General features: G+C 47.2%; 1 protein-coding gene across 1 annotated transcript in view; it reads right to left on the bottom strand.

Moving 5' to 3' along the window:
* The window catches only part of ATP9A (ATPase phospholipid transporting 9A), a 108,916-nt gene that overhangs the window by 18,489 nt on the left and 63,180 nt on the right, over positions 1 to 27,247 (bottom strand). The window contains exons 12-16 of the mRNA XM_039863730.1: positions 23,233 to 23,445; positions 10,928 to 11,089; positions 3,481 to 3,573; positions 2,124 to 2,207; positions 540 to 710 (exon numbers count right to left, since the gene is read on the bottom strand). Of these exons, the coding sequence (XP_039719664.1) occupies positions 540 to 710; positions 2,124 to 2,207; positions 3,481 to 3,573; positions 10,928 to 11,089; positions 23,233 to 23,445 (723 nt within the window). The remainder of the gene's footprint in view (positions 1 to 539; positions 711 to 2,123; positions 2,208 to 3,480; positions 3,574 to 10,927; positions 11,090 to 23,232; positions 23,446 to 27,247) is intronic.

Consider the following 27,247-nt stretch of genomic DNA (forward strand, 5'->3'; position numbering starts at 1 on the left):
TATAGGATGTAGATGTTGATGGAGATGTAGATGTAGATGTAGATGTAGATGAATGTAGATGTAGATTAAATAAATATAAACATAAACATAAACATAAATATAAATATAAATATGGCAGTTCGTTGGGGCAGGCAGCCACTCTGTGGGGTGGTCACTCATTCACCCAGACCAAAAGAAAGACAGCTGGCTGGCCGGTCACTCAACAGGAATACAACAAACACCCTAAGCATGCTGGACGTGGCTTAGTACTGAGGGATAAGGAGACACATGCAGTCCTGCCTTCATGGAGCTCGGCCCGGTGGGGGAGATGGCCAGTGACAGCAAACATGCGAGACGTCTTCCGAAACCAGGGCAGTCAGGGCGGGAAGTGAGACAGGGCCACAGACATGGCCCCCGCACTCCTGGCTCCCTCTACAACAACGTCCACCACTCTCCCCTCTCATTTTTACACTCTGCTGAAGAGAGAACTGGTCTAATTCCGGAACTCATTTCCGTGTGGCGAGTCATGTGGCAGCCGGGTCGTAGGCAGGTCGCCCTACCTTGATGCCCGCGTTCCTCAAGATCTCCAGAGTGGGCCTCACGTCCGCCTGCAGCTGGTCCTCCACGCCCGTCAGGCACAGCAGCTCCATCTCCATCTCCAGGCTCTCGATCACCGTGGCCACTTTGAGAGAGCGGTCGTGCACACTCAGCTTGGCCTGGACATAGCGGGCCTGGGACACACCAGGGGACACGGTCACAGCTTAGGGTGGGGAGGAACGAGGCTGGCTGACTGACTGACATGGAGAGCAGAATAGGCCGTGCCTGACCCCAACATGGCACGTGGGAGGGGGGGCTCAACGGGGCGAGACGGGGCTTCTGGCCTCCTTCCAAGTGCATCAGCCCAGACCCTGGAGCTGAATAGAGCCGCGTTCCACCCTCAGTTTGACAGTCACCTGCCGGCAACTTCCAGAAAGTCACTTAACTTCTCTGAGCCTCAACTGTTTTCATCCATGAAGCAGCAACAACAGCCCCAACCTCGTTGGGTTGCTGCAAGGATTGGGAAGTCAAGATCAAGAAAACCAGTAGATTCTCCCACACAAAACACACGCCTCGTAACCAAGAACCCTTGACCACTGCTTTCCCTGAACACGAGTCCCACTTCTGCAGACCGTCCACCCGACCCCTCTGCTCATCCCTCTCCAGCCTGCTGGCAAAGACCTAGATGAAAATCAAAACCCCCCAATGGGCTGTCAAGAACTTATGCCTTTAAAATGGAAAGGGAGGTAGAATTGATCAGGGCTAGAAATCCTGTTAAATAAAACTTTACAAAGAACTCGAACGCGGAGAAGAGGCAGACCCAAGGGCGGTCCCTCTGGGTGGAGCAGGACAAGGGCCCCAGGCCTGTCCCCCCCTCTCACCTCTCCCTTCCTCCTGCCTCTGGCTTTATGCCAGGACTGGGGACACCACAAGGACCCTTCCCCTCAAGGGACACAAAATCTATGGGACAAGATGACAGTAAAGACGACGTACTTATCCTTGGCTGTGAAAGTCAAAGATTTAGTTCAACTCCATCAATATTTTACAGCTTAAAGAAAATCAGGTCTCCAAGAGGGTGATTCATTTCAAATTTTCCAGAAGGTATACTATATGCCGATGGCTATCCTACACATTGGCCATACAAGAGCCAAGCAGAATGACAAAGTGTCCGCTCTCAAAAAGATTTTATTCCAGAAAAGAGATTAAGAACATTACACACACACACACATACACACACACACACACACACGCAAGGTCATTACAGACGTTGGTAAGTGTAATGAAGAAAGTCAAACGGGGTAATGGGTAAAGAGTGATGAGGTGGGGCTGCCTGGGATGGGGAGTCCAGGAAGACTTCTCGGAGGCGGCGGCATTTGAGCTGCGAGCCAAAAGAAGCGAGGGAGTGGGCTGTGGAGCTCCGTCAGGGAACAGTGAGTTCCGGGCAGAGCGAAGAGCAAGTACAAAGGCCCCGGGGCAAACGTGAACCCGGCGCCCTCCGGAACGATGTCAGCGTGGCTGGAGCCCAGTGAGCAGGGGCAAACGGGACGGGGATGTCGGGGAGGTGGGCGGGGCTGAGAGGGTGCTGGAACGGCCACAGAACCACTCACTTCGAAGTCCTGATACTGCTCCTCGGCTAGAGACTTCTTCGCCACCACGAGCACCCGAAGCCCTTCTCGTGCCATATTTCCACACTGAAAAGAAGATCGCGGTCAGCGGATGGCCACCTGAGGGCCCCCGAGCCCCCGGCTGGAGCCCAAGGGGACAGGCCCCTCCCAAGGGGCCAGCGAGGTGGCAGATCGGAACGTCACTGTCCCCTAAAGAAGTCTTCCCTGGGAAAACCCCCTGCAGGGGAGGCTGCGCGTGGCAGCTGCGGGCCAAGCACGGCCTCCATGCCGTCGTCTGTGACCGGCACAGCGTGCGTTCCGAAATTTAAGTCAACATTGTAAGATTGCACCGACAAAGCTGAATTTCAGGCTTGGTGGAGACATTGCACCTCTGACAAAAGCGTTCCCAAATAACGACCATCGATGATGGCTGCAATGCGGCTGCTTGCCCGTGCCCGTGCTCCCAGAAAGCATAGCTGTCGAGTGGAGAAGCCAACACATGGAACACACAAAGTGTGACCCTGTCGGAAAACCCGTCCCGGCCAGTTTTCATTCATTCAAGGTACCTGCCTGGCCCCAGTGGGCACTGGGGTTTGCAAACTCCCTAAGTGAAAATATAATGTTACTGGAATGCAACACGTGAACTGCCCACTGGGAGCCCAGAGATGAAATGTAAACGGCCTGACAGACCTGAGAGCTTCCGCCCTCCCTACTGCTGCAGACTCCTTGGGTCACAGACCGAGATGGGCAGCCTGTGATGTGGTGGCCCCCAACGATCCCCACCTCCCGGCACCCACACCCTTGTATAATCACCTCCCTCGAGTGTGTGCCAGACCTAGTGACTTTCTCCCAACTGAACGTGGTGAAGGCGAGGGGCGGTCACCTTTGAGAACAGGTGACTTCCGTCTGTTCGTCCTTTCCCGCGCCCTCGTTTGCTCACTGTGACAGAGCCAGCTGCCACACGGTAAGCTGCCCTATGCAGAGGCACACGTGGCAAGGGATGTGGTGGCCTCCAGCCAAAAGGCCAAACAGCCGAATCCTGTGCACGACCACTGAGTGCAGCTGGATGTGGGTCCCGCCCCCGCTGAGTCTTCAGATGAGACCCCAGCCCAAGCTGACAGCTTGACCGTGGCCCACGAGAGACCCTGAGTGGACGACCCAGGCAAACTGTGCCCAGATTCCTGGCCCACAGCAATTACGAGAAATAAAGGTGTGTTATGCTAAGCCACAATGTTTTGGGGTGATGTGTTATGTCGCTGCAAATAACGAATACAGAGACGCACCTCGCCACCCCGTGCAAGGGGACAGCCTCCAGAACGTGCCACCGAGGCCTGGGTTTCCCTCTCCGGATCACACTCACCTCTTCCTCTAGCCAGTCATTGTACCGCACGATGCCGGCCATGACGACATCCGCCCCCTTCATGTAGAACGTGATTTCCCCAGTGGATTCATCCTAGAGAGGGGCAGGAAGGCACGAATAACCAAGAGGAACCCCACTCTGCTCCGGTGCCCACGCCCCACGACAGACGGTAACCACAGCGTGCTTAGCGGACGGCAATGTCTTTTCACTCGGCCAGAGATAAAAAGCAAGAGGGGGAACCTTCACTCCGGGGCAAAGGCCGCAGAAAACAGAAGAAAACGCAAAGCATTCAGACGATTGTTTAATTGTGAAAGCAAGATCAAAAGTGTTTAAGACCTCTGTTTTTACAGTGATGGACCGCCACGCTCTCAGATAACTTTCCATCAATGTATTGGACCGTCGGTATCACCACACTGTGGTCCGCCCAACGGAAATGGGCAGGAAGATAATTATCTAGACCAGGACTTCTCAGCCTTGGCACCACGAACATTTGGCTGGAGCATTCTCTGCTGTGGGGGCCAGCCTGTGCCTTGGATGATATTTTGCAGCATCCCTGGCCCTCTACCCACTAGATGCCAGCGGCACCCGTCAAACAAAATGTGGCAAACGAAATGTCTCTAGACATTAACAAATGTCCCCTGAGAGGCAAACTGTCTTAGTTAAGAACTTGCTGATCTAGATAATTCCAAACCTCTATGTGTACCTGAGAACTTAGCCTAGAGATCAGAGGACCCAGATTTTCAGTTCGCACTGACCAAATTTTCTGGGGAGCGCGTAAAACCACTGCACAGGCATCAAATGCTTGGACCCGGCACCAGCTCCTGGCTGATTCCCCACTGGACAAGCTACTTCTTTTCTCTAAACCTCAGTTTCCCCATTGGGAAAACAGGGATACTAAAAACTCTTATCGCATAGGTTTTTGTGGCTTACAAGAGATCACCTACGTAGAGCACAAAGGGCCAGGTACACAGAAGATGCTCACGTAGCGTAATCATTCCTGTTCGGGTGACAGCAACTCCACAAGTCCCTAAGTCACATTGTATGTGGAGAACAAGACTGATCAACCGAGAGGTTCTCAATGGGGCGATTTTGTCCCCCAGGGGATATGTGGCAATGCCTGAACACATTTTTGGTTGTCACGACCTGGGGGAGAGGGGGTTGCTGGCAACCAGTGGGTAGAGGCCAGGGATGCTGCTGAACCCCCTACAATGCATGGGACAGCCCGTGACACAACCAAGAGTCATCCGGCCTCAAATGTCAATATTGTCAAGGCTGAGAAATCCTGGCTTTGAGAAATGATGGTGAAATCGCTGGTTCTTGTCCCCTGACTCTTTCCCACGATGTCCCAAGATGCCCATCACGGGAAGGCTGGAGGCAGTAGAGATGGGCAGCGGGACTGAGCAAGGCCATCACCGCCTCGTGCCTAAATTTCGCTCCCCTGGAAAGCCCAGAATGCGTGCCTGTGCATTTGCCACTGAACACAAACTGAAGACCCAAAGACAAATGAGTGACGCAGCTTCCCCTTTTAAAATAACTTATGAATGTCTTCTAATCACTGACAACCTTTTAAAATAACACGATCACTCGTCAAAAGCCGCCGCCGCCGGCCATGAAGAGACACCTGTGTTTTGCAAGCATTCGAAGTGCAAGCTTTAGCCAGACTGTGCATAGGCTTGCTTGCAACTCAGGCCAAAGACAGCTGTGGGGTCTGAACATGAAAGCATCAGAGGTTTTCCCCGCCCCTTCCCTTTCACCCAAACGGTGCTTAATAACATAGCTGTAGGAAATAAGGTCCCCCTCCCCAGCTTCCTCTACTCCAGAAGGGGCTCGAGAGAGCTTAGACACCCATCCAGTATAAATACCGTATCGACTATCTCCTCCCATTAGTCATTTCCTCCCACCGAGTTCATCACAAGGTTACTTCGTTCCCATATTATGGCGAGATGACGCTATAAATTGACAGAGATCTGCTGGTGGTGTTGCATTGTGTGGGGGCCTCGTCTTTTTCCACTGTGGTCTGATTCTGGCACCTGTTCAAAGGCCTCTTCTATTCAAACAATGACGAGGGGGTGATCCACACCAGTGACCCGACTTCATCATTCCACATGGGGGGGAGGGCAGTGGAACATCTGTGCACAACAAAAACAAAGCAGGCAACGCAGCCTCCTTCCAGGAGGACACGCACGCAAGCCCCAAAGAAACGGGCTTCTCCAACCCTTTCCGCCCTTCGGGGAGGCAGAGTCACGCACAGACCAGGCCTGGCTATGCGGGTGCAGGAAGATACCGCCCATGATCTCAAACACGTTTAAAACCGCTGATGGACCAGGCGCGAGTAAAACCCTCAGGCAGCGGTCGCTAAACCGAGCCAAGAGACGTTTATTCCCGAGCTAAAACGTCTTCCCATCAGGTGATGGACAGTTATTTTCAAATAACAGAACAGGACACGTGGACACACAGAACCGAGCTCTCGGCCTCGGCACAGCGAACACGGGTGGTGGATGATTCCTGGTTAGGAGACCGTCCTGGCCTCTGCCCACCAGAGGCCACGAGCGCCACTCTGAGTTTTCACAACCAAAAATGTCTCCGTGTATTTTCAAACGTCCCCTGGGAGCAAGATGGCACCCGGGTGAGAACCACTTCGTCAGAGGAGCAGCGGAGAATCAGTCCAAACGCCCTCGATCCTGACTCCCGCTGATCAAAACCCAAGAGAGGGGAAGGCCGGGCAGAAAACAAGAAAGATTAGCAAGATAATATGCATTTCATTGAAGACAGCCTAGCGAAGCCGGATGCTCACAGATGCAACGTTAGCAGTGAGAAACGAAAAACAACCTAAGCACTGAAAAAAGTATTAAATAATGGTACATTTTTCAACAAAACGCCCTACACTTTAAAATCATAAAAACCATGTTTTAATGATAGGAGAAAATTTTCACCATATATAAAGTTTGATGGGAAGGGGGGGTAGAAACCCTTATACAGAGTTCAAGTCTATTATGAAATGTATGCGGCTATTCACACTCATATATGCTTAGAAAAAATGAAGGGAAATTCTCCGAAAAGGTAATAAGAGTGGCCGTCTTTGGGTGGGAAATAAAGATGGAATGGTGTGATCCCTTTCTTTATAGATTTATTTGTCCTAAATGCCTTAAGCGAATGATTTTTTTTTTTTTTAATAACCTGGGAAGGGGGGGTTGCTAGTTTAAAGTAATGGTAGATTTGCACATCCGACAGGAAGCCATACTTCCAGGCACGAGTACTCCTCCTGCTATGGGAAGGTGCGGAGACCACATTTCATAAAATAAGATACGTGTCTGGGAATGAGACACCTTTACAACTAAAGGAAGGGTGGGGTACGCTACGGCCCACTCGTTCTAGGGTGGCCAATACTGGGGACTATTCCATGATGATTCAACCTCGAAATGACTTCAGCAGAGTCCATGGCCCTCGAACTTGAAAAAATAAAGGGCTGGAACAAAATGAAAGTAATTCCATAGGAGATAATGAGTCTAAATCCCCAGGAAACACCCGCCCACAGGATTTGTGCTGCTACTTCCAGGCCACGGATGTTCTTGACATCAGCTGTGTACTCAAGATATGGTTTGGAAGCCACAGGTCAGGCCAGGTGTGGACCATTGGGAAAAGCAGCAGATGTGTGGGAGAAAACGCTCCCTTCCCATGCAGAGCTGCCAAGGCTATAATTCCTGTGGAGTCTGAAGTAGGTAGGTACGAAGTACGGCAGAAGGGACATAAAAACCCCTTAACGTGTGTTGTTGTCACAGCCTATTCACGCTGTTGTCCCTGGATCACCAGAGCAGCAGCTCATGGAGCTGTCTCGACCTTCTACCGGGGGCGGCAGCCTCTAAAGCGGCTCCCAGTGACCCCCACCTCCTGGTCTCCACGCCCTGTGTGATCCATGCCCACTGAGTCGGCAGCAGGACCCAGTGACTTGCTTCTAATAACAGAGCAAGGAAAATGTGATGGGAGGTCAGTTGTGAGATTAGCTTACAAAAGACTGTGGCTTGCATCTTGCTCACACTCCCTTGCTCACTTTGATGAAGCCAGCTGACACAGGAGCTGACCCTTGGAGAGGCCCATGTGGCAGTGGATGAGGGTGGCCGCTGGCTGACAGCCAGGAAAGAACGAAGGCCCTCGGTCCAGCAACCGCAAGGAATGGGATCCTGCCAACGACGCTGATTTTGTCTGGAAGTGGATCCCGTCCCAGCTGAACCCTGGATGACTAGAGACGCAGCGGAGCCTCACCCAGACTCCTGGCCCACAGATAACACCTGCTGTTGTTTTAAACAGTTAAGTGTATGCAGCAACGTCACCCCAGTATTACTCTGGGTGCTCTATGAGCTTTCTGATGTCCCTCTCGTCACGCCCAAAATCGGATCCCTAAGGCGTGAAACACTTGTATAGACAGGGTGCAGGGGATCCTCAACGTTTAAGAAAAAAATTCCAGAAAAGATGAAAGAACCTCTCTCTACCAAAGCTTCTTATTATCTGAGGCAGAAGTTTCTTCGGGCAAGCCAAGGAATCTGAAGAACCTTTAAAAACGCTGGGAACCGTTCCCATTCCCAAATAGGAGTGGGATGGAACCAAGTAATCTGCATTCTCAAAGCTCCCGTGGTAATTCTGATGCCCACCAGCCAGCTTTAAGAACTACTGAACAAAGCGGTGTACGAACACGGGGTTGCCAGGCTTCCCAGAACGGAAAGCGTGGTCTCTGTGAGTGAAAAAGCCAGTAGGAAAACAAGATGTTAACTCAGACTCTTCGGATAGGCAAAATATAAGAAGTCTGACACTATTGAATGTTGGTGAGGATGTGGAGCAACGGTGGGACTGAGATTAGTACGAGCATTTTGGAGAAAAAGTTGACGGCATCTGATAGAGTTAAAGGTGTATACATTCGACAGCCCAGCAACTCTGCCTCTGGGAATCTGCCACAGAGAAACACATCAGGGCAGTGGAGGCTGGGGCAGACGAGAACATGCTTTCTAGGTACCTAACTGTCTATCAAGAGAGAACCGCAGTAGATGGAAGGAAGAGAGGTCTATTCACACCACACGATACTAAAAATCAGCTAAGGATAATGAAGTGGAAGTCAGGGTATAAACACGAAGTTTTTTTAATGTTAAACAAAAAACAGGAAGTGGAAAAATGACACGTACTACCATGCCATTCATACAGAGAATAAAAATGTGTAAACCATAAAACGTAATATTTATACCCAAACATGTCTGATAATCATATTTTTAAATTCCTGTGAATGACTGAACTTGGTGTAAGGGCAGATGGGATTTCAATTCACTGCACAGTGTTTTATTGCTTTAAGAAATTTTTTGAACTGTAATACATGCAAAAACATGGATGAATCTCACAAATATAAATTTGAGCAAATGAATTCAAACACAAAACGGTACCTACTGCACAACTTCCTTTATATAAAGTTCAAAGAGAGACAAAATTCATCAATGGTAAAAATGAGGACAGAGGTTATATCCTTGTAGGGCGGGGGATGTTATTAACCAGACATGGGACATGAGGGAGCTAAAGAGTGACAGTGGGTGGGATTCTGTTCCTTGTTCTGGGTGCTGGTTACACGGGTGTGTTAACTTTATTAACACTTGAGGTGTGTACATCTAGTGATGTTTGCACTTTTTTTCTGCATATGTCGTATTTCAATAAAAGTTTCAAAAATATGAAAAGAAAATACGAAATATGGCAAAATGATGACGCTGAGTGATTTAAAAAGTCATTTTTTTCAATAACTTTTTGTAATTGTATAAATAAAAAAATAATGAAAATATTGAAATACAACAGGGTGCCAGGACTATTTGATGGGGAAACAATAGTCTCTTCAACAAATAGCATTGGGACAACTAGATATCCACATGCAAAAGAATGAAGTTAAGCTCCTTCTTCACATCATATACAAAAATTAACTCAAAAATGGATCAATGACCTAAAGAGCAAAAACTAGAAAACTCTTAAAAGAAAATATAGGGGTAAATTTTCAAGACCTTGGATTTGGCAATGAACTCTTAGATAATGATACTAAGTCAAGATCCACAAAAGAAAAAATAGATAAACTGGACTTTATCAAAATTAGTAACTTCTGTGCATTAAAGGAATTTTATCGATAAAGTAAAAGACAACTTACAGAATGAGAGAAACTGTGTGCGTATCGTATCTCTGACAAAGCTCCAGTATCCAGACTATATAAAGAACTCTTACAACTCAACAATGAAAAGATAGCCCCAAAAAAGGACAAACGACTTGAACAGACATTTCCTCAGGGAAGATATGTAAGTGGCCAATAAATATATAAAGATGTTCACCATCATTAGTCATTAGGAAAATACAGATCAAAACCACAGCGAAATGCCACTTCACAACCACTAAGATGCTAATAATATTAATGATAATAATAATAATAATAATAATAATAATAGACAACAATAAGTGGTAGGATGCAGTGAAGCTGGGACCTTCACGTATTGCTGGTTGGAATGTAAAATGGCACAGCACTGTAGAAAACAGTTTGGAGGCTCCCCGTAAGTTAAAAAAGATAGAACTACCCAGTAATTGAGTAACTGATCCAGCATGACCCAGCAATTCAACGCTGAGATATATATTCAAAAAGAACTGAGAACAGGTATTCAAATCCTCGTGCACGAATGTTCACGGCAGCATCATTCGCAACAGCCAAACGGTAGAAAAACCCCCAGGGTCCATCAGCGGAGGAAAGGGTAAGCAACGTGGAATATGATTCTGCCATAAAGAGACAAGAAGTCCTGATACCGGTGGCAATGTGGATGAACCGTGAAAACATTAGGCTGAATGGAAGAAAGCCAGGCACAGATTCACATATCCTGTGAGGCCATTTATGGGAAATACTCAGACTAGGCAAGTCTGCAGGGACAGAAAGCAGACTGGGGACGCCGGGGCCTAGCGGGGAGAGGGGAGAGAGGGGCGGGGCAGTCACTGCCTAATGGGTGCGGGGTTTCCTCTTGGGGTGATAAAAATGTTTTAAAACTTGACAGAAGTGGTGCACAGCATTGTAACTATACTAAATGGCACTGAATTATACATTTTAAATGGAAAATTTCTGTTAGGTGAATTTCGCTTCCATAAAGGAATACACATGTAATTAAACAACAGAGCACACAACAAGAAATGTATTATCATTGAGAAATGCCCAGCCTACACGCTCACTCTAGACCTGAGTCAACCAGAAGCCCACCAGGTGTCCGAGGCTCTGCCCGAGAGATGAACTAATATTCTCTCTGCTTAGGGAAATTACATTCCCTTGTTAGTCTGGGCAACAGACACAACAAGGATGGTTAGACGCGGGTAAGAAAGGACATCAAGCCGCAGGGACAGTCACGGCACACTCGGCTTGGGGCTTTTGGCTGTTTTAAGTCATCAGTGACACAGGACTCACCCTCACGATGATGCCCATCCGCTTGCTTTCGTAGGTGAAAGGGAAGATCTGCAGGATGGTGAAGTTCAGGATCTGGTCGCCAGGGGTCCTCAGCTGCATGGAAGACTGGTCACGGCCCACCAGGGTTAAGCCCACGCTTTCAGTCCACTGCACCAGGGCCACCTAAACAGAAGAGGGTCGAAGGTCAGACCCTCGGCCTGAGGGTCCCAGTTCACAGGTCAAGCAAATGGACACAAAGGTGGAAGAAGGAACAGAGATGGGTGAAGCCCGAGCAATCACTGGGCTCCCAGGGAAGGCTGTGTGGGGTGGCCAGGGACAGCGGCTACCCCTCTGGGCCTGCTGAGACTCCACGCACTCACAGCTGCCCCCTCTAAGGTACAACTTGCCTTCTCTTCCAGGCCCCAGAGCAGACCAAACGCCAGACCAGTAGCAGAGAGAACCGCACAGAACTAAAAGTGATTAGCACGGACCACACGTCACTTCCGGAAGAACATGCACGAAGCCACGCCGTTATTGGGATGGGGTGGCTTGGCCTTCAGGATTCCCTTTAAGTCCCCCAGATATTCGGCAAGGTGGGTATCTACGGCAGTCCTCGATGGGGCGATTCTGCACTCCAAGGGGGCATTTGGCAATGTCTGGGGATGTTTTTTGGTTGTCACAATGGGGGGTGTGTGCTGCTAGCATCTCATGGGTGGAGGCCAGGGATGCTGCTAAGCACAACAGGAAATTATCCCCGCCCAAACATCAGTGCTGCAGAGATGAGAACTCTGGTCGTACAGATGAAGATGCCAGGGTCCCGAGGCGTTGCCGGGATAATGCTGCTGGTGAGTGGTGAAGACCGGGCCGGGCGTACCTGATAGGCGGTTCTGGTCCACTGGCCCACCCACCCGCCCAACATGCTGTGTTCCCAGAGGCACGATTTGTCAGGCATCCACGCCTGACCTTGTCACCATTAGGATGTTGATGGAAGGTGCAATAGGCAGAATAACGATCCCCGAAAACACCCTCATCCTAATCCCTGGGACCTGTGAATGTGGGGCCGTACGGGGCAACGGGAACTTTGCAGATGTGACTGACTGAGGACCTGGAAATGGGGAGGTTTTCCTGGATGGTCCGGGCGATCCAATGTGAATCACGCAAGTCCTTGAAAGTGGGAACTTTCCCGGCTGCGGCCGGAGAGAAATGTGAAGGCAGAAGGAGGGTAAGAGACAGCGACATCGCTGGCCTTGAGGGTGGAGTAGGGGACCGTAGACCAAAAAACGTGCACGGCCACCAGGAGCTGGAAAAGCCGATGACACAGATTCTCTCCCCGGGACCTCTGGGCGTTAACGCCGCCCTGCGGACACCGTGATCACAGCTCAGTGAGACCCGGGTCGGACCTGTGACCAACAGGGCTGTAACCTAATAAATCTATGCTGCTTTAAAATACCAGACTTGCAGCAATTTCTACAGTGGTAATAGGAAACGAATATGGGAGAGGTCCGGTGTTAAGGCCAAATAAGCTGCCATTTTATTCCAAGTCCAAGGGCGCGGTATTTAAAAAGAAAAAAAGGGACCGCTGCCACTCCTTTTCTTCCTATACGGCTTAATTTTTCGGGGTAGCAAAGGGGGTGGGTTTTAGGTGACGGAGAAAGGGGCACGCAGGAGGCGTCGACTCCATCTGAAATGCCGTGTCATCTTTCAGCCTGGTAGTGGGTATATGGGTGTGCATCATATTACCCCGTTAACTGTCCAAATGTCTGACCTATGTCATAATGGGTATTTTTCCATAAGGAGTGGTGGGTAAAAAGAGTCGCTTTTCCAGGAGCTCTCCCAGCAGCAGCCACCTCTGGCACCTCTATGTCATCAGGGTTCTCCCTGAGCCCCCATTCCCTTCACCAGGAGACTCTTCAAAAGCCACTGAGAAGACCCTGCAGCTTGCTGCTCACGGTTCTGCCTTCGTTTCGGGGACCTCGGCTGCAGTGGTGAAGGGGTAGTGGGGATCACACTAGGAGCCCCAGCCCGGCTCTGCCGCCCACCCCCAATCACGGGGCCTGAAGCTGATTATTTCTCCTCTCTGTTCCAGCCCTAAACGACGATTTGTTTATACATCCTCAGTTGGTGCCCTGCTCAGCTATCTAATTAGGTTTCTGTTGCTGATATTAACTGAATTTACATTAGAAAGAAGTTATTCAAGAATGGGAAACCGGACCCTATTTTAATTATGTCATAACAAGTCAACCGGGATGAACTAGGTTTCTAATCTGACCCATGCCAGAAACTGGCACACTGATCTCTCCCTCCAAGCCACAGCTAATCAGCCATTTTTCCTTATTTATTTATTTTTTGCTAAGGGCCTGCTTAAGTCTTTGGAAACCCATTTGCTTATTTGTTTAATTTGATAACTCTGCTAACAATCTTCTTTCGAAGTTTAAAATTAAAAAAACCAGTGAAGATCTGTATATACCAAATGACCCCATCTGTATATAAAAGGTTGATCAACATGAAGAGAAATCTTTCTAGCTTTTACTTTTATCTTTCTACGTTACTGAAATATTTTTAGCATGTACATGCATTTCTTTTCTTTTTAATTAAGTAAACATACCGGCACAAGATATTACAGATACCTAAGTATATGCAAGCCCGATTGGCATCCTTCTTTACCTGTCAATTTTATGTAAAAAGAAACAAAATTTTTCTTTGGATGCCTGCAAACGGATCGAAAGGATTTTTTTCGTTTTTGTTTTCAAGCAGCTGTTTCTTTACCCCTTAAAAACCCAGTTCATTGTTCTGAAAAGATGTGAAAAGTCTGTGATATTGGGCTTCAAAGAGATATACTAATTCCCCCGTAGACTGCTCTTAACCTAATAGAGAAAGGACCTGAAACTCCAGAAGCGTAAGCGGCTTTCAGGGGGGTGGAGGCTGTTCTGCCCTTGGCCGGCCCAGCCCCCACGGCTCAGCCCCCACGCCATGGACCCCACGGGACTGTGCTGGAGGAAAAGTTGAATAATAAATCTCAAAAGATCAACAAGGACGAATGTTCCTAATGAAGGATGAATCGCAACTGTAGGTAAACATGTTTTAACCATGCTGGCTTTCTTCTACGGCAAACCTCTCGATAAAGGGACTTACTCCAAGACTATGCTTGTCCCCCTACCTAATCAAAACCTCATCAGTCTTGTGGGGGGCGGGAGGGGGGCGTAGGGATTCGAACAGGATATGAGCCCTGTGGGGGGTCGCTCATTCTCACCTCCCACTCTCTCACTGAGACTTTAACTTAAGTCGGTGTTAATTTAAGGCTACTTTCTAACAGCACACAGAAAACCCCCCAGGTCCTATTGAGAAGGGACAGGTTTAGAATCTGGGTGCTCACTAACCCTTCTCAACTACGGCAGAGGCGAACATCTCCGGGGTAAGGTGAGACAACCGCATTCTTTTCCAAAGCGAGATGATATAAAATCAAGCTACTTCTTATTCTGACAGATCCGTGCATCTGTTTAAAAGAATCATTCTATGTTGTCAAATTATAAAGGATTGCAAGGTCTTGAGTCTTACTGTCCTTAACAGCCAGAGTTGGGGTCTCAGGGGCCTTTGAGTCAGAATATCTGGAAGTCAAAGCAGCAGCAGAAAAAGTGACCTCCGTCAAGGTGAATGAATGAACAAATAAATCAGATGCAAACTTGATCGAATGCTGGAAACCGGGAGGGGGTTCCGGCTCGGCTCACGAGTGGGCTGTGTGCTTCAGATTCATCAGGAAATCAAACGGACACGGCCCGCAACTTTTCCTCCCTAAAATGCCCAACCGAAGAATTCATGCCAGAACTATTCATGAAAGGGCTTTTTCATCACTGCTGGATCAGCAATAAACCACCTGTGACGAGTTCCAATAATTTTCCCTTTGTACTTGGGAATGTATGCTTGGGATATACGCCAGATCAAGCTACAGAGCCTTGAATTCTTGTCGAAAAGCAGGATACATACTAATCATAAGAGCGTGCATGAATATGATATCTGACGGAAGGGGTTCTTTGGTGGCATTCAACAAGATAAACACCCAGGCTCACAGAGTAGCCAGTCGGCCCTAACCCAGACTTCCAAGATTATAAATCTATCCACAGACCTAAGGTATTCTTTACCTAATTAGGGAACAGATGAGATGATGTGCCACAGGGTGGCTGCAGGTTCCAACTCTGAGAGAGGTTTGCACAGGCAGCAGACAGGAGGGCGGGCCACGCAGGGGCCAGAGGTAAACTGAGGCGGCAGCCACCCAGTTCAGCTAACTGCAGCCAGGTAGAAATTGGGCCCGTTATTTCCAGATCTTATCTTTCTCAAAAGAGGCTGATATTTGTATAACATTAAGTGATTTTTAAGTATCACTAGTGTTTTGTTTTTTGTTTTGTTTTGTTTTTAAATACAGCATGGAGCAAACAAAACACAGCCCGCTATGGTTAAGAATAAGACGATGCAATAGAATCCAAACTTCCTTGATCTTGTACTTGAACTTCGGGCTCCAATCTCCTAACCCTGATAAAAATTAATATTTGAGGAGGGAGAACAGCATCATTGCCATAGACATTTAGCCATTTAGAAATGACTCTTAAGTCCATTCTGGGCCGAACTAATATTCTATGGCACAGAACTTTTGCATCGTGGCCCCAGGGTGAGCTAAGTCCAAGGAAGGCTCATTTGACGGTTTTCTACAGGGTCCCCAAAACACTCTGGTCTTCCCTCACACAGCCCCCCACCCACCTTCTAAGCAACCAAAACTCTGTTTTAAGATTCCACCCCAGTGGTTAATAAATAACACTGATGGAGGAATTTTTCCTTACGTTCCTGACCTCTGTTCTCGGACCTCACCCTTGGGTCCGGGGGCATGGCAGCGTGATGGCAAGGCCCCCCAGCCGCCTAACCCTTTCTGAGTCAACGCTCTGAGCTCGTCCGTGCACGTGTCTGAATGCTCTCATTGTCCGAGGGCCTGGAGCTGAAGCTCAGCGTACGAGGAGGCATTTAGGGGAACCGCTAACATGAATGTGGCCACGGAGGGAAGAACCTCCCAGCCACAAACGGGCTGTGAGCCTCCTGGCCCACCCCAAAGCCCCGTGCCCACCCTTCCCGGTGGTTTTTACCCTCGTTCTCTGCAACGGGCTTAAGAAAATGCAAAACGAGACAACTGGGGACTTCTATGCGCATGCTCAGAGGTGTGTCGTGACCTCGGACAGGTAAGGCTATCTATCACGACATTATTTATGAAGGCCAACAGGGGGGACACCACGTAATGGTACACTTGGGAGACTAAACACTCTGTGAGGTGTCTAAGCATCGAACATAGTGCAGCCACTAAATATCTTACCGCGATAGTTACTAGATAACACAATGATTAGTAAGTGAACAAATCAAGAGGGAACGTGGAATGACACTAAACATTTCAATTAGACGTACAGAAAAGAGACAGGAAGGAAACATAGCAGAGTGTTGGGGGGAGGGGTCCTCTCATTTAATTTTTCTCTAACAAGCTAGGTTGCTCTTTTAATGGGGGCAGAACTAAAAACGAAACCTGCTTCTAGATTAGCTGTATCTTCACCGTGCTTACCTCTCGCCCCTGTCTGTATGACACCCAGCACCTGGGCGTTCCAAAGAGACGCAGGATGCTCTCCACGTACACGCTCTGCTGTCAGGAGGGGAGACCCGCTCATGCAGCTCCATGCCCAGCTCTCTTTGCAAGGGGAGGCATTTCAAGGTTACTGTGAACTAGAGAGGAAACACACCCTTCCTGCTCTTCCTTCCCAAGGGCAGGGTTCCAGAGAGATGAAAGCATGATACGCGGAAGGTAGGTTTCTGGGATCCCGTAGAGGAAGATTTATTATCAACAAATGTGGATGCTTCCCAAGATGAGAAATGAGGGAGGGGACCAAAAAAAAATGTCCCACTGAGCTTGGGAGAACCCGGACTCTGAATGCTGGCTCAGAACAGGGGACACAAGGGGACCGGAGTAGGTAAGAACAACCAGACACTCTGGAACCTCATCTAGTATCAGCCCTGAGTTCCCCAAACGCAAGTGCTTAATGCTCCGCAGCACCTGGTGAGTTTAAAAAGCACTTTCAAGGGGTCACCCCACGGGTGGCGAAGCATGGTTATGCGTCCAGCCTCTAGGATGCGAGCTGCCAGTCACGTGACCTTAGGACTATTCCTTAGCCAACCACATCATCTACAAAATGGCACGATCGCAGGAACTGGGTGATGATGGGTGCCCAGGGCACAATGCCTGGCACAGAGCAGATGTCCAGCAGGTGGCCTTCTCTTACCGCTGCCAGTGCCCTGCTGTGCTTGCTCTCTCAAAGGGCTTGTGAGTTCAGCGGTATTAGCCCTTCTCTACCTTTAGGAGGCTGAGTTCAGCGACGATTTGCCTAAAATCACACAGCTAATGGAGTGAGACCTTGGAAGTTCACCCCGGCCGGCACCACACTGGCAAAGGTGAGGAGGGGACAATACGATGTCCTCACCTTTCGCACAAGTGAGTGGGAAGGAGGGTCTCGAAACGCAGACTTTCAGAGATCTGCCATCGGCAGCCCATGGGAACACGTAAAACTCAGCCCTCTGCTGACGTCACGTCACAATGCAGTGGTGTACTATGCACCGACATGCTTTAATGAGACGGGTTACTAAAAGCGCAAAACTGTTCAATAATTTACAACGGTGCCTTTAAAATTTTTTTAATGTTAATAAGCAAAAGGTGAGGAAAATTCTAATATATGCAAAGAATTCTCTCTGCGAGGATACTCAGATACCAACAACAGTTCAGAAAAAGGGTCTGGGAGAGGAGGCGCTGTGCAGAGCCCATGAAGACAGAGGTCTCAGGGAGGGAAGGAGACAGATTTTCACCCGGTGCCCCGAGCCTGGGCAGAACATGCCCTGAGCCCACAGAACGTGCTATACGGTATAGAGCTTGTAATTAACAGCTCTGGAATTATTGAGAAAACTCTGGAAAGATCTATGCCAGAACATAAACAGTAGTTATCGCTAGGCGGTGAGACAGGTAGCATTCATTAACTTATTTTTGGACCCACAATGCCTACTTTTTCTAAAGGGAGGACATTAGTGCTTGTGATTTTAGAAGTTAAAAAAAAATTTTTTTTCACCGTGAAAGAATTCATAGAAAAGACAAATGAGTCACGGGGTTGCTTCTCCCCGCTGGCAGAAGACCACCTCCTTCTAGAGCACTCACACCGAGAAACAAATACGACCCCTCCCGCCTCCACTGTCCCCCCCCTCCCCACCTCCAGTGCTCCTCAATATCCTGGAAGTGATGGCATGCCATCAGGGCTGAAACCGGCCTGCTCGAGCATCACAGGATCTCTCCGGCCAGATTAGATCTCTTTCATGTCCCCCGGGAGCTACTGTACGGTGGCAGGGAGGGCCCGGCGCCCCTGGGCTGTAATCCATAGCTGAATAAAGACCCTTCAAGGCTTCCACAGCCCAACGTGCACAGGAAACAAATTTAGGAAATCCAGCTTTCTGTTACAGGAAATGAATCCTACCCCAACTGGTAGAAATTACTCCGGCAGCTCCGAAGGAAAATGAATACTGGCTTCTATATGTATTCCATAAACTGACCTCGCCTTGACCAGCAAGGTTTTATTGATATAGAATTTCAAAGGTTGGATTCTAGACCCAGCCGCGTGGATGGGGAATCTCAGAGGGGTTTGGGAACAGGAGAGCTTTCTGCAAGTTTTCACTAAAACTTGATTTAGCCTTCTTTCTGGCACTTGGTGTATTTACGTAAACAGATCTGTATTCTGTGGCACACATCTTTTGAAATAGTCTAGAAGGCTGATCAATGAAATATTAATGTTAGTTATTATGCCTTTTGTTAACAGGGTTGTGGTTTACTTTTTTTCTTATCTATTTTCATATATTCTACCATAAGCAGGAGACTCGTGCGCAAAAAATAAAAAAGAAACCAAGAAGGTGATACTGACCTCTATGAAGACACCAAAGGCCAAAAAATAAAAAAATAAAAAAATAAACCATTTTTTTCATCCATTACTCAGAATCTTAGGAAAAAAAACAAAACAAATCTGAATTCTAGTAACAATTAAGGGACAGAAGAGAGAAAGGACTGTTCACTTCAAGAAAAAGGCGCTAAGAAGCACAAAGCATTCCATGAAAGATTTACAGTCACGGAAGGGTCTTTGCACAGCCCCAAAGCAAGTATATCGAAGTCGGGAGGGACAGGCACCAAAGACCCCACGTACGCACGTCACAGCCAACAGGCCTAGCAGGAGCTCAGAGGCAGAAGTGCCAGCTGATCTTAATCAGGTCCCCGACATTGGGAACTCGTCCAAATTCCATCAAGTACCCCCATAAGTTGCTGTTCCCTGTCCACAACTACCAAGAATCGGGTCCTTTCTCACACCTACCACTCGGGGGTAGCGTCCTCCCATTCCCGAAGGGAAAAGCGAGACTGAACAAAATGACGACAAATCTGGAAAGTGTTTGGTTGCCACGCCCCAGGCCTGGGTAGGACAGTGGGGTCATCGCTTCCTCCCCCTTCTCTCTTTCTGCATACAGTTCCCACCTAGGAATCCGGCTAAGGGCTCCCACAGTTTTCATTCTGAAAAGCCTGCTTCAGATGTCAATGGTCACGATGAACCCGGCTTCGCAGCTTGAGCTATTGCACAAACACCACGCAGAGCGGAAGGAGGTGCCTTCCAGGGGACATATTCCATTCCCCCCCAAAAAGGAAGAGGAAGTGACTGGACAGGGCATGAGACATGCAAGCGTCCTTTTGTTTCTGAACTTTGGAAAAGATTCCCATTGTGCTGTCCCCCAGCCATCATCAAGCAGTGGCTCTCTGAAAGTCTCACATGAGTCCAGGCCTTTCAAGCACTTATTCACTCAGAGAAGCCCCCTCCTTCCAAAATGAATGAAAAATTAACTGAGAGTCCTTGTAACATTGGTGGAAAAGTAAAATCGTTTTTTAAAAATAAATTTCTGGGACACACTCTGGTCATTTTTATCATGGGCCTTAAAAACACCCATTTGATTTGACCCATGGGATTTCCTGACTGACTGTTTAATAAGGGCCTCGTAATACCCTCTGGTGGGTCCCATGTCACAAACACATGGAGGCACAACAAGGATAAGTAACTGGCCCAGGTGTGGAGCTGGGACCCCAAGACTCAGGGGTTCAACTGTCCCACTCTTGCAACCCTGGGGGTACCAGGCTACTGTCTTGTCAAATGTTGACGCCAGAAAGCCTAGCCCATCGCAGGCACTCAAATACACCTGCTGAATTAATGAACCCAGTAACACCATTTTTAGACATACCAGGTGTGAGGATGCTCACTGAAATGTTTATAAATATTATTGCTAAAAATTAAAAATAACCCAAATCTCAGTAATAGAACTGTTAAAGATATTAGGATACATACATATGTAGCAATTCCAGAAAATTGTTTTTTAATAATATTCGAGAAAATTGGTAGAGGCATGATAAAATATTAAGTGAAAAAGGAAGATACAAAATCATACCTATATTTAAACGCCCATTTTTTTAAGGAAAAAAATGTAAAATGTTAGAAGGCTATATATTAAAATGTTCTTAGTGCTTCTGAAAAATAATTTAGTAAAATAATTGAGTTTGGGATCCAAAAACAAACTCCCTAGGTTAGAACCCTGGCTCTGTCACTTTGGGGGTTGGTGTCGTGAGATTAATTAGCAAAGGAAAACGCTAACTTTACCGTGAGGAAATGGAGATAGCATCTTGGCCAAGTGACCACAATTAACATCACCAAGAGTGGGACACGCCAGTATCATGTGACTCCTGATAACGTGCGCTGAGGACACTGCCCAAAATGCACAGCCCGAGTCTGCGCCATAAAAAAAAAAATGTGGGACGGGCCCAAACGGAGAGACGTTTCTACAAAATACTTGGCCTATCTCCTGCAAAAGTGTCAAGGTCAGGGCGGTCCAGGAAAAGGGAAGAACTGTTTCGACTAGAAGAGACTGAAGAGGCGTGGCAACTGGATGGAGCGTGTGCTCTTGGACTGAACCCCGACCTGGGGAAAATTCTTTTTTTGGGAGGGGGGGTGTGGGTAAAAAAGTAACTTAGTAGCACAGCTGATGAAATTGAACATCTGTGGGTTAGTATATTAAATAATATTGTCCTGATATTAACGTGCTGACTCTGATAAAGGTCTTCATTTTTCAGGAACAAAAGTAAAATATTTTAAGAGTAACAGAGGGTCCTGTCTGCAGTTTACTTTTCAAAGACAGAGAGAACGATAAAGAAAAGGTGGGAAAACGCTATCTTTTGAGGAATCTGAGTGACGTTTTGGTAAATGGAAATTCTTTGCACTGATTTTTATCACTTTTCTGTAAGTCCGAAATTATTTCAAAATAAGAAAGTTTAAAAAAAAAAACAAAACAACCCAGTTGACTTTAGGCTAAATGTTTAACCTCTCCATCTCCGAATTTTCTGAAAGTGGGGATAATAACAGTGCCTCTCGGTTGGTGGAGAGAGTAAATGAGATAATACACGGAACGTACTTCATGTGGGTCCTGATGTCTATTTTGATCCTTTACGGGTGAGACTGCAATGGACCCATTTTCCTCTTTACGGTCTTCTGAAATTTCCAAATTTTCTACACTAAAAAACAATTGCTTTCATAATCAGAATAATGGTTTTCTTTAAGGAAGAAGTCAGGAAAACTGGAAGTAAAAAACACAGACCTGTGTCTGAATGACACTCGGGTCAGGGGGACCAAAGATATGACTCTATTTTCATGCTGGGCTAGTTCTCTGCCTGCACATACGCAGAGGGTGTTCCTATCATGTGACACCCTAAAAGGAAAGGCGATTAGGGCTTATTGCAGAAAACATTAAAGGAACAACTGAGCTGCCAGGCTCTCTGCTCTTGAATGTGGAATCAAATGAACTCTTTTGGTTTTAGCCAGAGAGTATGCTGAGATAGGAACAGCGACTTAAAAATACATGGCTTAAGGGACTTCGTCAAAATTAGAAACTTTTGCATTTCCAAGGATACCATCGAGAAAATGAGAGCCTCTAGAACGAGAGAACGTATTTGCAAATCATATATCTGAAAAGAGACTTATACAGGCTATAGAAAGAACTCATAATTTAAAGACAAAAAGACACATGATACAATTAAAAGCGGGCAAGGGACATGGAAAGACGTTTCTCCAAAGAAGATACACAAATAGCACATGAAACGATGCTCAGCATCATTCGCCGTCAGGGAAATGCAAACCAAAACCACAACGAGATTCCGCTTCACACCGACTAGGATGGCTAGACTCAAAAGGACCAATGATGACAAGTGTTGGCAAAGACATGGAAAAACTGGAACCCTCATACGCTGTTGGTGGGAATGTCAAATGGCACGGCCACTTTAGGACAGTCTGGCAGTTCCTCACAAGGTTGTACATGGACTTACCATATGACCTGGCAATTCCTCTCCTTGATATACACTGAGAGACGAAAACATATGTCCACAAAAAAAAACTTGTACACAAATGTTCATAGCAGCATTATCCATAATGGCCAAAAAAAAAAAAAAAAATGATATACAATCGAAATGTCCAACCACCAATGAATGCATAAACAAAATGTAGTGTTATCGATACAACGGAATATTACTCATTCACAAAAAGTCATGAAATTCTAAGACATGCTACAACATGGATGAAATCTTGAAAACATGCTAAGTGAAAGAAGCCAGACATGAAAGGTCACATGTTGTATGTTTCTATTTGGATGAAAGTTCCCAAATATCTGGATAGATAGAGATAAAAAGTAGTTGCCGGGGGCTGGGGTGCAGGTTGGGGTAAGGGATCTAAGGGGAAATGAGCATGGAGTGCTTCCTTTTAGGGTGATGAAAATGCTCTAAAATTAATTGTGATACTGGTAACATAACTCTGAATATACTAAAACACACACACACACACACACTAAACCATATAAGGTAAATGAGTGACTATGGTATGTGGATTTTATCGTAATAGAACTGTTATATTTTTTAAGGGGATGTGATTTAAATGGGACCTCGTGCCCCTACGGGCTGGCCACCAGAATGATGAGCGAGATCTCTTGCTCTTTCCTAATTCAGGGCAGATCTCAAGTCCATGACTATCTCTCCTAAGGAAGATCTACTCCTGCACGTATTTGCAAACGCACTTCCCCAGGGGCCCTGCGTCACCCCGGCTCTGTCTGTCCTGACAGGCGGCTCCCTTGGGGAGCCACAGTTAGAGCATGTGGAAGATGAGGCAGGGCATCTGTGCAGCATGAGGCGCCTGCCCGGCACTTACCTCGTCCGGGCTGGATGCCTGGTACACGCGGCATGAGTCTTCGTACTGCTTCTCGGCCTCGGCCTGGTCGGTCACACCGTTGGACTCGTACACAGGAGTCACGTTGTGGCAGAGGGCGATGGCCTTCACGGCTTCGTGCACACGGCTGCTCATGGTCCGCCGGACTTTGGTGGTGAGCGTGGGGCCCTTCTGAGCAGGTGGGTCCTGGGATTGCTGCGGGAAGGAGAAACCAACAGGAAGGTGAAGAGAGGCACAGAGGGTCTCGGAAGCGTGGGGGGAAAACCATGTGGAGTTACTGCTTTCCTTACGTAACTAATGCTAATACGGCTCTAATCCGTAACTCCCGGCTGTGCTATAAACGGCATGTCACTTTCAGAGATCCAATCAGTTATGCTTGGCAAAAAATAAAAAGGCAAAATAAATACAGGAAAGAAATTACAACTTACTGAGAGTGGGTGTGTCTACCTGTGAGCTACTGTTTTCAATGTACGTTCTTCTTGGTTTAAAATAAAAGGCAAGGACCTCAAATGGTCTACGCAGGTAACCACCACCTGTAACAAGTAAGCCAGGCCTGGGCCAGGGAGCTGAGTCAGCAACAACCAGACAGAAACCTGGCCAGGTGAACACACCACACAATGGTGACCAGCACTACACTTAAGGTAGATTCTCAAAAGTAATTTTGAATGTGCTCAATGTCTACCCTAACTCTTCTAAGAAGCCATGTTGTCGCTTACACGGCCCTCCTCCATCCCTCTGTTCGTACCTTTCGACACATGGCTGGGCCTCCTTAATGGGTCAAGTCTTGGGAAAAATGGTTTCAAGCAACATGGTAAGAAGAGTACTGAAGATTAAGAAATGTGGGCTTTATTCTTGGATGGATTGTGAATAGCTATGTGACCTCGAGAAAGTCACATCTGCTCTCTGGGTCTGTTTCCTGCAAATGAGAATAGTAGGCTGGGGGTGGGGAGAAGGGGCGTGTTCAACCCACACTTCACACCTGAGCAGCAGGAATCGTGCAGAACCCGCTCAGCACCCCCAAATGCGGAGGGCAAGCAGCCCACGCCTATCTGTACACGTCGGGTGCCGTGAAGGCCTTCCTTTGAAAAAAGAGATCTCCTGCCTTGAAATATAATGAAAAAATTAAGACCACTGGGAAAAGATCGCCTGTTAGCTGTGTATGTCTCAATGTTTGATAAAAGCCAGATGCCTTCCCATGGCCCACAGGGCCCACCTGATCTGCCCCCACCCACCTCTGCAACCCCCTTTCATGGCATCTTCCTCCTCATTCTGTCTGCTCCAGCCACGGAGGCCTTTCTGTTCTCTGAACACTGCTGAGCTCCTTCCTGCCTCGGGGCCTTTGCACTTCCTGTGCTCGCTGCCTGGAACACCATTTCTGCAGGGCTGGCTCACTCCATCTCAGCATCGAGGTCTCAGTTCCAATGTTACCGCCTCGAAGAGGCCTTCTCTGAGCCCCCTAATTAATAATGCCCCCTACTTGCCCTCCCCCCGGAAGTCATGCTTCCACATTATCCTGTCTTATGAGTTACTGTCCTCACTGCCTAAAACTGGATTGTTTGCCTGCTGATTCTCCTGCTGGACATGAAAACAGCTTGTCCATTACATCCCTAGTACCTAGAGCAGGAGATATTCGCTGAACAAATGAATGACTTAATATTCCCAAGGTGATGGTGGGAAGGTCCTCCCTTGACATGAATTTTTTTTCCATCTCCAATAAGAAATAAATGTCAAATTGACCATCAGTTCCAAGTTTTAAATCACGGTTTTGGACAAAGGACCTGCAAGAGTCTTCCTGCCTCCATGGCTGAGTCCCGGAAGCAGAGATGTGCATGGACTTACTGGATGCAATATTCCCCTAAAAACATATTTTATCTAACGGAGGAAAAGCGATCCGATCTTTTAGAATGAATCGTATTCCGTACCCATAAACACATGGTCGCCCAAAATAGAGACCAGATGGATTACGAAAAACAAGAAAACGACTTTCATTTAATTTTTAATACTATTTTTAGCAGCGGCATTAGACTCTTCAGGTAATTAGACAATTACTAAATTATTCTGGTCATGTAGGCACACACACTGCTCTGGCTTCCTGCTCTGTTAACCTCTGGTGTCAAGAGGACACGAGTTTCACTTCCAGGCCAAAGGGCACTGCATGGTAACGATAATTAGAGTAATGAATCAGAACTACAGTTTAAATGAATCATTACTTTGCCAAGTGCTTTTGATTATTAAAAAAACTTAACTCTAAAATTATAACAAGGACCGAAGATTTACAGAAAGGTTCTCTCTGCTGGAGAGACTAAATCGAGAACGTGTTTTCTAAGTTCTGAAATTTTTATGTTCCAGCCACGGATGCGTGTCTTTATTTTTGCCCACATTCCTCAGCACCTGGACCAAATTATGATTTAACATGAGGGGCAATAACCAGACCTTTGACAAAGTAATTGCTCTGGCTGGCAAGTTTTTGTAACCGTGTGTTTGAATGAAAGGCTGAGTTACGGGCGCCCTTTACAAACCTTCGGGTTTTATAAGCAATCTGACTGCAAGTCTACAGAAGTCAAGTCCTTCCACTAACATTTCAAATGCGGGATAATACAGAGCTCTGGGGTTTTGTACGCCAGGTGAAACCAGTCCAGAAAAAGGCAGAAACACAGACAACCCAGAGTTTTGCGAAGACCTTATTTCAGATCAGATACGCATTCAACAACAAATCAGAAGATGAAGGTGATTAGCCGAGACCAAGCATCGCAGGCAAGTGGTTTAATGTCTCCAAGTTCACTTATTTCTCTCTTAAATTAGTACATATGCTCATTCCTACTGAGCTGTTGCAGGGAGGAGGGGTCGTAACCATTGACTCTGAAATTCCCTTTTAATTTTCAAATAAAAGGCTCATACACACACCGAATGGGAATCCACCTAGATCATTAAGGCCCTGGTAATTACCGGGTTTGGTCGGTATCAGTGTTAGGCCCTGTCTTCAAACATCCCCACATTCCCCATATGGAAGAGTTTCACATTGTACAGTGTTTATCTCTGGCCTCCTCCCCATCAGCCCTTTAACCTACACACATTTCTTCTTACTTAAAAAATACCAGGGGAAAATAAAAACAGATGTGGTATCCACAGAGGCAGGTTAAGACTCTTTCTGCCCTGGGGAGAAACCACTGGTCCTCTTAGGGAGAGAGGCCAAAACAGGAGGTCACAGAGTTGGGGAAGAACCAGGATCTCTGCATACAAAGGCCCCTGATTTGGGCTCCTGTACCATATAATGCTTTGAGGCCATTCTACAGCATCCCAGCAACAAATGAGAGGCCGAGAACCAGTGATAAAACAGGCCTCCAATTCTCATCCGTGATCCAGGGCAGGGCCCCTTTCCAGGGAGAATTCCAGCCTGTACATCAGGGGTCACTGATACAAAAATTAAATATTGAGTCACCATGAATATCAGTGTTCTTTCTAAGCGCAGTTAAAACGTCACCATCACAATTATATTATCCACGTCAGTGGATAATAAAATTACTATTATCCACTCATGATATTAATGGATATCATGGATGGGTTACGATGGATACAAACACGCTGTTGAAGAGAAGAGTTCCTGTTTCGAAAGCCTCACTTTGCTCTCCCAATAAAGCTCAAAGCTGATAACTCATTAACCTCAAAAGGCCACCCACAGAGACGGGCTCAGAGCTACGCCTTCTAAATGAATCACCTTGATTTACAGGCTGAGTAAATGACTGAATAAATACAACAGTTATTATTTAATAGTAGACGCCTTGGAGCATGACAAAGGCAACACATTTCAATTCCTTGAAAATGAACCCCAGAAAACACAGGGTTTTTCAACGTGGGCGATTCTGCCCACCATTGGGCAACATAAGGAGATATTTTTGGTTGTCACAACTTGGCGGCGGGGGGAGCAGGGGGTTGCTACATACATCTAGATGGCAGAGGGCAGGGATGCTGTTAAAATCCTACGATTTACTGGACAGCC

This window comes from Pteropus medius, unplaced genomic scaffold (assembly GCF_902729225.1).
Source record: "Pteropus medius unplaced genomic scaffold, Ma_sr-lr_union100, whole genome shotgun sequence".
In the NCBI taxonomy this organism is placed as follows: Eukaryota; Metazoa; Chordata; class Mammalia; order Chiroptera; family Pteropodidae; genus Pteropus; species Pteropus medius.